The sequence below is a fragment of the Uloborus diversus genome, chromosome 10 (genome assembly GCF_026930045.1).
Source record: "Uloborus diversus isolate 005 chromosome 10, Udiv.v.3.1, whole genome shotgun sequence".
NCBI classification, from domain to species: Eukaryota; Metazoa; Arthropoda; class Arachnida; order Araneae; family Uloboridae; genus Uloborus; species Uloborus diversus.
Genome location: NC_072740.1, coordinates 62875793 through 62888864, shown reverse-complemented (window position 1 = coordinate 62888864; position 13072 = coordinate 62875793). Strand labels below are relative to the sequence as shown.

At 37.3% G+C, this 13072-nt stretch overlaps 1 protein-coding gene across 1 annotated transcript in view; it reads right to left on the bottom strand.

Moving 5' to 3' along the window:
- The window catches only part of LOC129231025 (potassium voltage-gated channel subfamily KQT member 1-like), a 63372-nt gene extending 56772 nt beyond the window's left edge, over positions 1 to 6600 (bottom strand). Inside the window, exons 1-2 of the mRNA XM_054865272.1 lie at positions 6473 to 6600; positions 4270 to 4401 (exon numbers count right to left, since the gene is read on the bottom strand). Of these exons, the coding sequence (XP_054721247.1) occupies positions 4270 to 4401; positions 6473 to 6600 (260 nt within the window). The remainder of the gene's footprint in view (positions 1 to 4269; positions 4402 to 6472) is intronic.
- Positions 6601 to 13072: the final 6472 nt, after the last annotated feature.

Sequence of the window (13072 nt, the reverse complement as noted above, 5' to 3'; positions counted from 1 at the left end):
AACACGTGCCATATGTTATCTGGCATTGCCCGGCTAAAATCCAGCCGAGGGTACTGCAAAAGGAACAGCAGTGAAACAGGTCTTAAGATGTCGTTGACGTACTGCTGCGCAGTAAGTGTACCTCTGATTATGACCAAAGCAGTCCAACTATCAAAGGAAATGACACCCCAGACTATAATGCCTTTTTGAGGGCCAGTGTGGCGTGCAAAAGTGAAACCAGAATCTCCCTCTGCCTTGGGTGTCACTAAACGCGTCTCGATGATCGTCAGGACACAGTTGGAAGCGGGGTTTGTAGCTAAAGACTATACGTCCCCAGTCAGCATCATTTCAACTTGATCGAGCCATGTATTGCTGTAATCTGGCTCGGCAGTTTGTAGGCGTCAGTGGCAGGTGGAGTAACGGTCAGCGTGAGCATAGATTTTGCTGTCCCAACCATCTGTAAATGGTCATAATGGACACTGGGGTTTGGGTTGAATGTCTGACACAAGAGATTTCTCAAACAAATCTCTTTGAGTGAATCAGGTATGACCAATTCAAAAGGCGGGCTATTACAACTTGTTGATCATTGATAACTTAAAACCTTTCGTTGGAGGCTAGATGGAGTAAGAAACAAGTGAATCAATGATGAATAAAAAATGCTTTAACCTAAGACTTCATCTCAAGCAGCAAGCATATCAAAATTCCGCCATTACAGTATTATTTTCGTGAACCTCCATTATAACTCTTGTGAACCCCAGGGGTTCGCGAACCACCGGTTGGGAACTGATGTCTAGGTGTGTGAACCCTACTGTAAATATTGAGATTCAATGCGTTGTTGATGAGAAAAAAACGCACATTATCCGCAGCAGCGTATAATTCGTACCCCATTAGTTTTACACTTTTTAACAAATAATCCGGTACACAGGAAAATACGGTACATAAAGTATATAGACACATATACATATTATATAGTAACAAGCAACTAAAATAATTATTTTGTCACTAAAACAGAAATATTAAAATGAGAAAAAGCTAAATATATTATATATATACACACACCTATATCAGTGGCGTAGCTATGGGGGCGGTCCGCCCCCATGCACCTGTCTGGAGGGTGACACCAAAAGTGGAATTTGAAGTTTTTAAAAAATATAAATCCTTCAATTCAGAAAATTTCCCCTAATATTTTAAATTATATTTACCCTAACAAATGCAATTGTATCACTACAGGGGAGGGGGTGCATTTGTGCTGGAAACACCTTCTGGAGGGAGGCTGATACCAAATTGGATTTAAAAGTGTATGAAAGATATAGGTACTTCAGTTCAAATTTGCCCCCAACATTTTTAATTATATTTCACCTATAAAACAGAGTAGTACCACACGGCTGGGGGAGGGGTGCATTTGCGCGATTGCCCTGCACGTATGTAACTAGGGCAAGTTATGTAAAAAGCTTTCATAATTTTTACTTGTCCATTGTACTTTACCCAACTTATTCGCTTTTTTTTTTTTTTTTCGTTTTTTTCCACAAATGAGGCAGTGAGAAGCAAAGAGATGTAAGTGCCAAAATTAAAAATTTGAAGATAATCAGTACAAATAGGTACATGAACCTCACCTCTGTTTTGAGACAAGAGATCATAATAGTAGCCCTGGTAGGTGCTGCTATACAGTGAGATTTAGAAAAACTTTTCAATGAAAGCTTACCTAGGACCCGAACTATAAAGGGGTTTTAGTTAAAACTTGAAAATGTCCACTTATGCCCCTTTGCATATCACTGGCTTAAATGTAGTTGTTTCTGAAAATTGTATAAATTTCATGCATTAATGCTTGCAAAGAATACCACATTTTTTCTTGCATTTGTAGGGGGGGGTGACACCACAAATTACTGCCCTGGGTGTCAGCCATGCTAGGCATCACACTGCCCATACACATATGCATATATATTAACATATATAATGCTGTAGGAAAGCAAAGGGCGGTATCTGCAGAAATGAATTTTCTAAGATATTTGAAGAAATGCTTTTTCGATTTTATACTATTGATAGGAAAATGTTAGAATTTGACTTTTTTTCATTCTTTATTTTCAGTGGCAGCCAAATAAACAAGCTCGTACAATAAAGTTAAAGTACATTAGATGACAAAAATGCAAAAAAAAGAAAGTCAAATGAGAAATTTCCAGATACTGCACTTTGCCTTCCCATGGCAGTTATGCATAAAAATTTATATACACACATACACAGGTATATATGCCTGTGGCATATATGTAATCAGGGGTCTGGCCAGAGCAAATTTGGGTCCGTTAACGGACCCTTCACAAAAATCCGATCAACCAAAACGGACCTTTCACAAAAATCCGATCAACCAAAACAGACCTTTCACAAAAATTCGATCAACCAAAACGGACCCTTCACAAAATTCTGGTAAACAAAAACGGATCTTTCACAAATTGCTTATTGAAAGAGCAAATCTCAAATTAAAATAATACAGCATATTTAGAGTTAAATTAGAAGAATCAACTTATACAAAATCAGCTAATTTTGCAAAAGGAAAAAAAAAATCGGCACTCTTGTGATGCTCCTGCAAGCCATAAATAATTACTACCGCCAAATAAATATAATGCCTGTTGTTGGTTTCTTTGAAAGAGATTAACAGCTGAAAGTCAATTTGGTTTATAATTTTGCGTGTTTGTTTTATGCAGAGGTGTTGTTGTAAACTTCTTTGGAAAAGCGTTAACATTCTCTGAATAGGTGTAGTAAGCACTTTTCTCCCCACTCGTGATTTAATCATCAATAATATACAGCGAAATGAATTTAGAACTACAAAGGATAGTATGGGTGGGGTGGATGTGATCGCTTCAGATAGGGTTACAAAATTTAAACTTATCACCACTTAGTGTCTGGTGGTGCGATGTTAAACTTATTTTGGGAGAAAGTTATATGGGTTTGGTTTTTCGATACTAAAAAGGATAATTAACTTTAAATAAACTTTTATTTACCGTTATTTTTTTCTATAGATGTTTACATTTTGAAAAATGCAATCTTTTTACATCCGATATGAGAATCATATTTTATTCTTTTTTTCAAGCTAACTTCGCTTTATTAGGATGCAAATTAATGAAAAGTCTCTTTATTTTTGTAACAAAGCTTATTTCAAGTTTTTAAAGAGGAATTCCATTTTCTTTTATAAGCCAATAATTAAAATGCTGAATCGATGGTTTATTTTTTATTTTATTTATTTATTTATTTATTTTTGCTTCAACTGTGTCCAGATATTAATGATATGTTTATCATAGGACTCTAAAATGCAATTCAAAAGTAATTTTATCAAAAATATTTATTTTACAAGCCGTTTTCATACTTTTGATTCCTTCACTTTGAGGATTGCAATCTCTTTGCATCCGCTGTGAAAATCTGATTTTTCGAATTTTCGATGTTTAGTACACTTAGTTAAGAGGTAAACAAATAAAATATTTTTTTATTTTTGTGAAAATCACGGAGTTTATAAGGTTTGAACGAAACTCTGTGCTCTTCAACAGTGTCTTGGGTAAAAAAGTTAAATGCTGAACCCCTGCCTAATTTTTTTTCTTATAGTTATTTTAAACACTATACAAAAAAAAAAATCTAGTATAATTTAACATGATGTAGAATGGTAGATAAATATTGATACTTAAGGGGTGCCCATCTCCCAGGGAGCGATGCCTCCCCCCTCTCTTCAAATACTAGAAAAAACACTCAAGAATGATATTCTCAACAGAAAAGAGAGAAAACACTCAACTTTAAGTGTCAATGATGCAGTTTCTACCATCTCAAAAGTCTAAACTTTCGTTTTTACAAGAAAAAAAATTAATTATTTGATTTTTCACAAAAATAATTGATTTTTCACAAAATTATTTTTATTTTTCACAAAAAACGGACCCTGTAAAAAATCCTGGACAGACCCCTGGTAATTCATCTTTGATGATCTAAATATGAAAGCTTATGCATCTTTAAGTCATTATCTCAATTAGCTTGTGAAAATGGTATGAATTTTCTGGCAAGTTTCTACCTTAGGAATATGTTACTTTTCGCACATGGTGTTTTTAGTTGGCATTTTTACAACACACAAAAAATTTTGAGTGAGAATGCTCCACATGGAACAGCCAGTAAATAAAAATAGGACAGCTTCATTGATGATAATCTTTTCTGAACAATATTTTAAGAGATTTTACTCAGTAAAGCAGATGCATTGCAATAAAAATATAATTTAATAAACTAGTTTTACTTGAAATTTACAGAGAAGCAGGTAATACTTACACAGTAAAGTGATAAATAAAACATTTCCACCCAGTTGGTCTTTCTAAAAAGTTGTAAACTTTGCCCTGGAAAGTCATCTTTACACTTTTTCTTCCTTCTCGAAAAACATAACATGTTTTCCAAAGTGATCTACTAAAGCAAAATAAAATTATTTTCTATGTTCAAAGCCAAGAGTTAGATTTGTGCACATAATTGCAACAGAATAAGAGCATAGCATGTATTCAATTGAAATTCAAAGAAATGGAAACATTAAGAAACACAGCAGTCTTTGAAATAATTTTGGTCTTCAACAATTAATTAAATCAGCATACGTTTCAAGAAAAATTAAGGGTATGAATCTCAAACTGAATAATTTTTTGATAATATTTTCCACAAATTAAAAAAAAGTAAAGCTGAATTATTTATTTTGTAAACGATTTCAGAAAAAAAGGAAGTTGGAAGTTTGATGTATGTCAAAAAGTTACGATCTAGACAATGCTGTTATTTGAGAAACAAATATAAGATTTATATGTTTTAAAGGTATTTTTTGATACTAAAGGTCAATTTTGAATTATTTTAAAGTGTTTTCATATGTGTTTATGCAGTATCTTCGAATCAAAATTATTTTTCTTAAACATATATGTGAGATGTCCAAATTACGTTACAATCTAGACGCCGATAATTCTGTCCATTTACTCATTATTATAAATGATCTTCTGTCTTATAACCTTAATAAAAAAGGCTATTATAATGTTAATTTCTTTAATCCGTTGGTATTTTGCATATTGGTATTTGCGTATTATGCATTGAACATTACATAAATAACAGTAGAAACACAAGTTTCAATCGTAACAAACGCATTTAAGTAAACAAAACGGCGGCAGGTCATAACTCTACAACATTTTGAACATGATTATTTGTTATTTTGCTGATATTTTGGATAAAATGTTTTCAAATTACAACAAATCGATATCTAAACAGCAATTATTTAATAATTCTTCAATGTTCTAATATTTAGCCATTTCTCTCTTTGCACAAAAATCGCCAATCAAACCCGGATTGGCGACAACTCACAACCTACGATAAGCAAAGGGTTACCAGTGGAGAATTCCGGTTTTTGTCAACAGCATCAGTTTTGGCGACTTTATCACCTGCACTGGCAAAATGGATGGGGGTTTCTTTCCAATTCTACGAAACCATGAAAAAATTTTATTATTTAAAGACCAGTAAAAAAAATCATTCAAGTATTTCATGAATCCTCTATTTTTCATTGCAGAATTTAAAAATAGATAAAATTTTCATCGGAAAACTTCAAAAACTGAAACTTACATTATGATGATGTCCAAAATCTGTTACCTACTGGACAACTATGTCCAAAATCTGTTACCTACAGACCGATCATTAAATTTGCTATTTATTAATTTTCATAAATATCTGTTGTCTTTTTATGTTTGTATATGATGTTCTAGATGTACATACTATGCAATAAAAATAAAATTGATGTCAAATTTCAAAATTTTAAAAATTGCTCAGAATTAACTTTTTGTTCCCACCTTTTGAGAACTATCCATATCAGGACTATTTCTGTGTGAATTTCAAAGCAGTTGCTGATTTGTTTTTGAAGAAATGATACGGTTGAGATAACATATTGATAAAACATGCTGTTTCCATTAATATCTTGGTTTTCCCAAGAAACTACCATATGATTTCTTTCATTTGGCATTTTTTTATAAGCTGAAAAAGAAATGGATTATTTTGCGAATAGCCTCCTAGATCAAAATGACTCTTTTAGGCATGCCTACATTTCTTGAAGAATGCAAATTATTGATTCCATCAAAGAAGAATTAATGGATGAATCGCCATATTACGTTCCCTTAAATTCGAAACCAGCGAGGTAAATGTAAAAATGTAATCTGCCACTCTGGGCCTCTGACTCCAATATTACTTCTTTAGCAAAGAAAAATGCTTTTATTCAAAATATGTTCCATGTGTTTTGTGTTCTTTTTAATTGACTAAAAAAATAAAAGCTATAAAGAAGTCAATCAAGCAGTCAATTAAAGAATAATGAATAAAATAGTTAAATAAATTCATCATTTTAGGGCGAGGGAGGGGGGGGGCGACCCCTAAAATCTGCTACTGAAAGTGTACATTTTTTAGATATCAATTAAAACAGTTGAAATTTTCAAACATTTCACATTCAATCAGTTCGTGATGTTATACATACCTATCTAAAGATGGCTTTACATCAAAATGCATGCCACTGATGTAAGCATTGGAGAAACTAGAAGGCATCTCCTCTGACATTGGAATCTTTGTCGATGCTTCATTTTTCTCTTGATCACAAAACGCCATTAATAATTTTCAACACAGAAACTAAATTAAATGCAAAGAGTAACATGTGAAAATTTATTAAAAGAGAGAATTACAATATTATGATTATAAATGAAAGTCTATTATAATTGAATGAAACATTATAAAATAACGTAGTTTGATTATCAAAATGTCAAAAAAGGATTTCAGGTGTGCTGACAATCAAGATTGACTTTGAAGATTGTACCAACCCTACATAAAATGTATAGCTGTCTGTGAACGTCAAAATAATTTCTTTAAAATGTTCTGCAAAGCAACACTATGCCTCCCAAGTTCTAAATATAGTGCTGCCAACAGCAAAAATATTACACTGTTATATGCAAGTGGACTGCCATCATCTAACACAAGCATATATATATTTTTTAATTATACTTTTTTCTTTTTGGGTATTAACTCTAGGAATTACAAAACTGGCAAGCAATAGATGTCACTCAATAAAGGAATTTGTTTTAAAAATATCCAAAATGTCTGCAAATTTAGAAAAGGTTCCGCAAACAGCATTCACATGTTTGTCTATATTATCTAAGTCTCTACAGTAAAAATACAGAATGACAACTAGCAACAACAAGGTTGGTCTTAGTTACCTATAAGTCTTTTATAAGACCAGGCCTGGGGTAGGTGACTTGTGCCACTGCCGAAGGGGGCAGATTTTAGGGACAGCAAATTTCATGAAGGCAAAAAAAAAAAGAAAATTTTTTAAAAAATCTCAAATTTGTTCTTTTTTTTTAATTCGAATTGCAGCAATACGTGAGAGTATGTTTGATAATTTAAAATATATATACATGTATATTATTAAATCGAGGGTTTTGCCTGGGGTAGCAAAACTACTAGAGCCGGCCTCGAATGAGACTACTTACACACCCTTAAAGTTTATTCTGGGACAAATTAAATCTATTCAGGAAAACGATTAAATATATCACCGATCCTTTATTCAGACAACAAAATTTTCTTTATTGTAAGTGTAGAGTACGACTTAATACGATTTAAATCAATTACCTAACCATGTTTCCTCAGGAAGAAAAGTTTACTGTAATCATAATATTGACTTTCTACACAAATTACTTGCTTTATTAAATTATTAATTTCAAAAACAATTTTAAATATAAAAATTGTCCCAAGTTGAGATCAAACCTGGCAAAACCCATTTCATTGATTTTCAAAAAGCTTTCAATAAGGTACCGCATGTTGCTCTACTTAGCAAATTAGCTGATATAGGAATAGGAAGGAAAACTTTCATTTCGGTAAAAAATTGGCTGACCGGAAGGAAACAAAGGGTAGTTGTAAGGGAAAATTATTCTAATTAGAGTGAGGTTTTAAGCCGGGTTCCTCAAAGATCAGTGTTAGGGCCTGTTTTATTCATAGTTTTTATGAACGATATTTATAAAAATATTTCTGGTAACATGAATTGTTTTGCTGATGATGTCAAAGTTATGGGGAGCGTAGAAAATGAAGAACAAGCAAATCAGCTACAAGAGGATCTTGATCATATTATGGAGTGGGCTGATAAATGGGGTATGGCTGTTAATGTTAGAAAACGTCAAGTGCTACATTTAGGGCATGGAAATAAATGTACAAGTTATTATCTGCAAGGTTCAGTCATTAGTCAGGAAGAAAAAGTTACTGATCTGGACGTCTTAATAAGTCAGGATTTAAAGTTCAGCCAACAGTGCAGCATAGCTAGTAACAAAGTCAGTAAGATGCTTGGGTTTATCAATAGATCAATTTCAAACAAATGTAAAGAAGTTCTTCTGCTCTTATATAGAAGTTTGGTAAGACCTCAATTGGAGTATGCTGTTCAGTTTTGGTCTCCTTATCTTTAAGAAAGATATTGTTACAAATCCTGTAAATAGTTTCCCGTAATGAATATACAACCCCTTTTTCATTCGGCTAAAGTATACGACCCCTATTTTCTTTCTTTTCATTGATAACGGTCAACGCATTTCGAGAAGCGTGTGGAATATTTGAGAAAATTCTTTTCGGTGTATTTAAGCCGTTAGCGATGGATAAACAGTTTAGTTTCGATTCAGATTTCGAACGGAGAGCATTTTGCTCTGTTTATAGCGAGGCATTTCGCTGTGTTGTTTTCGTATTTGGAAGTAAATACGTGTGTAAACGTTGAGTTTACGGTGTTGTGTGATAATTGCTTAATTGCTGATGAATAATTTAGCAGTTGTTGAAGATCTTTCCTGTGCATAGTGTAAATAAATTTCCTGTGTTTTTATCAAGAACTGTGTCTTCATTTCAAGAAAGTGGAAGTCGCACCGAATCCGTTACAATTGGCGCCCAACGTGGGGCTTCTTCTGGACTTTCTTGGAGTAAGTGTGACTTTGGACATTTTTTTTTTCATAAAGACTGTTTGAATTTATAGACTTTGTTTTTATGGTGATTACTCGCGCAATGGATGACCAATTAAAACAACTTCTGGAAGCAATTAGTGCTGAAAAAGGACTTAACGTCTAACCAAGAAGAAATTAAAAACGACCTTATTTCGGTAAAGACTGTGATGGAAAATAAATTTAATGACATAGAGCATCGAGTTGTTGCTATTGAAGAAAAATTTGATACCGTTGAAAGCCGATTCAATGCTGTAGAAAATAAATTTGAAGAAGAAGATAGAAGATTTCATCTACTTAAAGAAGAGATCTTTAAGGACGTGGAAAGGAGATTGGCGACCGCGGAAAGCAGCTCTGTACAGTTTGGCGCTCCCACATCGGTTGCTCGACCGCCCATTAAACTTGCCACATTTGATGGGAAAACTTCGTGGCAGGTTTACAAAACTCAGTTCATGATAGTGGCGGAAGCGAACGGATGGGACTCTGCTACCAAGGCCTGCCATCTTGCAGCATCCCTGAGAGGTGACGCAGCGGACATTCTTCAGACCCTTCCGGACAGCCAGCGCCTGGATTTCGCCGCCCTCACATCTGCGTTGGAGCTTCGCTTCGGTGAGAAATGCCAGAAAGAGTTCAGCCGACTCCAGTTGAAGTCCCGTTTCTAGAAAACCGGGGAAACCCTGCAAGAGCTAGCGGCGGACGTCGAGAGACTGTCTCATCTTGCTTTTTGCGACTGTCCTGCGGATGTTCGGGACAACCTGGCACTCAACTACTTCATCGACGGAGTTTGGAATCCTGAGATCCAGAAGGCCCTCCGGATGGCGAATGTAAACGACTTGAAATCCGCTTTGATGTATGCGATGAGATACGAGGCCGCCCAAGAAGCAACCCGTGTGGATCACCATCTAATCCGGACTCAGGAAGCAGATGAGTCTGATTCCAGGTCGTCCCACCTCGCTGAACTTGAGAGACAACTCGGTGACTTGACAAGACATTTGAGCAGCATAACAGCCCAAAAGAAACAAGAGCAGAAGTGCTGGAAATGCGGTAGTGAAGGACACCTGCGAAGGAGTTGTCCGGCTCGCCAAGCTACGCGAGGGAAGGAAATCACCACCACTAAAGCTCTGCAGATTTCCTCTTCTAGTAGTGGCAGTGATGGACTTTTCATATACGCACATGTAAATGGGAACCCCTGCAGACTGATTGTTGACACTGGAGCCAATGTGACAATCATTAGGACAGATGTGGCTCGTGAATTTGGATTGAAACTGCTGTGGACATCGCCACGCGTAAGTCTCCAGACTGTGACAGGTGACAAGATCGAGATTGACGGTAAAGTGGACTTGGAAATAGTGTTTGGGAATGCCACCTACCATCATACGGCATTCGTCGCTAATATCACGGACCCCTTCATTCTCGGATTGGACTTTTTGAAGAAATATGACTTCACTCTCGACTTCAAGACTAATGAGCTGCACTCGATGAGAGAAGACATAGCCGTTTTCCCTGCAGCAAGTGATGTAAAATCCGCTCATCAAATAATAGCCCAAACAGATTTATCAATTCCCTCAAGGTCAGAATCATTAATACCCGGCTCCATTGAAGAAAGCAATAGTTTTCGATTTGGACTCATTGAATACCCTAACCTAAGCAATAACCTAAAAGGAGTGCTGGTAGCATCTACGCTTGTGGACCTTTCCAAGGATGTAATTCCTGTGAGAGTCGCCAACGTGAGTGAAAGGCCAAGGAATATCCGGAAAGGTGAAGTGTTAGCAACTTATACTCCAGTAAACTGCATTATTAGAAGAATCAATTCCCCCGAAACTGTGTCTTCTGAGTCCTTGACATCGAAGTTAATTGGGAGTGCGCCATTATCGAAAGATCAAAGAACTGCTGCGGAACAATTGGTGGACGACTTCAAGCATCTGTTTTCATCTACATCGGAGGATGTTGGCCGTACGAATTTAACGCAGCATCGGATCTACACTGGAGAACACCCCCCTATTAAACAGCAGCCAAGACGACTACCGTTCGCTAAGAAGGAAGAGGTTGAAACCCTCCTGAAAGAGATGAAGGAGAATGATGTAATCGAACCGTCATCCAGTCCTTGGGCCTCTCCCATCGTCTTGGTCCGAAAGAAAGATGGCTCCACCAGATTTTGTGTCGATTACCGACGACTGAATGAAATCACCAAGAAAGACAGTTACCCTCTTCCACGGATAGACGATACCTTGGACACTCTTTCCGGACACAAGTGGTTTTCGACCCTGGACTTGAAGAGCGGCTACTGGCAGGTTGAGATACACCCTGAGGATCGAGAGAAGACAGCGTTTACAACTGGACAAGGCTTATGGCAGTTCAAAGTGATGCCCTTCGGCCTCTGCAATGCACCAGCTACGTTCGAGCGTCTTATGGAGACAGTGTTAAGAGGACTCTCTTACGAATCCTGTCTGGTCTACTTAGACGATATCATCATCGTGGGACGCAGCTTCGAAGAACATCTGGCAAATCTTAGGAAGGTGCTGCAAAAGCTTAAGGAAGCCAATCTGAAGTTAAGCCCGTCCAAATGTAATTTGTTCCGCCGGGAAGTGAACTACCTTGGTCACATCATCTCTTCTGAAGGTGTACAAACCGATCCAAAGAAGGTATCTGCGGTCTGGAGTTGGAGTCGTCCCGAAAACATCCATCAGCTGCGAAGTTTCCTGGGGCTCTGCACGTACTACAGGAAGTTTGTGAAGGGTTTTTCCAACATTGCACGACCTTTGCATAAGCTGACGGAGAGCAAGCAAAAGTTTGAATGGTCCAAAGAATGCGAAGATGCATTTCTACGACTGAAGGAGGCTTTAACATCAACGCCTATCCTCGCCTATCCTCAGCCTGAAAAATCCTTCATCCTGGACACTGATGCGAGCAACGAGGGAATTGGAGCTGTTTTATCCCAAGAAATTGACGGAAATGAACATGTCATCGCTTACTGGAGCAAATGCTTATCAAAGTCGGAGCGAAATTACTGCGTCACCAGAAAGGAGTTACTGGCCATAGTGAAAGCTGTAGAACACTTCCATCATTACCTCTACGGCCGAAAATTTCTGCTTCGGACAGATCATGCCTCGTTAACTTGGCTTTTGAACTTCAAGAATCCAGAAGGCCAGATAGCCAGATGGATACAGCGGCTCCAGGAATATGACATGGAGATCAAGCATCGAAAAGGGTTATCTCACGGGAATGCTGACGCTTTATCAAGGAGACCCTGTCCTGAGAACTGCCACTATTGTTCCCGAATCGAGAAACAGTATGGAACGACTAGCCCTACCGCCTATCAGGTGACAGTGACTCCAACATCATCAGAACCTGATCCATGGAGTGATGACCAAGTTCGAAAAGATCAACTTGAAGACCCCGACATAAAACCAATTTTAGAGTTCATGGAAAGTGACAGTCGACGCCCTAGCTGGCAGGACGTTTCCATCTTCAGTCCTGCAACAAAAAGATACTGGGCTTTATGGAACTCACTCCATTTACGGAACGGCGTGCTACACCGGAAATGGGAATCTGACGACGGCAAGACATCTAGGTGGCAGTTACTACTTCCTCGATCCAGGATTTAAGATGTTCTGAAAGAAATACATAGTAGTGCGACTGGAGGACATTTTGGTGTCTTGAAAACTCTCAATAAAGTTCGGGAGCGCTTCTTCTGGAGCAAGGCGAAGGATGACGTGGAGAAGTGGTGCCATTCTTGTGACGCCTGTGCTGCTCGTAAAGGACCGAAGAAGAGAAGCAGAGGGAAGCTACATCTGTACAACGTTGGAGCTCCTTTCGAACGAATTGGGATCGACATCCTGGGTCCTCTACCAAGAACTGCTGATGGGAACAAATACATTCTTGTTTCCATCGACTATTTCACCAAATGGCCCAAAGCGTATCCCATTCCAGATCAAGAAGCTACCACCGTAGCAGAGACTCTAGTCCAACATTGGATCTCGAGATATGGAACACCTTTGCAGATTCATTCCGATCAAGGGAGGAATTTCATCTCTGCTGTGTTTAAGGGCCTATGTCAAATTTTCGGAATTGAGAAAACTAGGACAACACCACTACACCCACAATCGGACGGCATGGTGGAG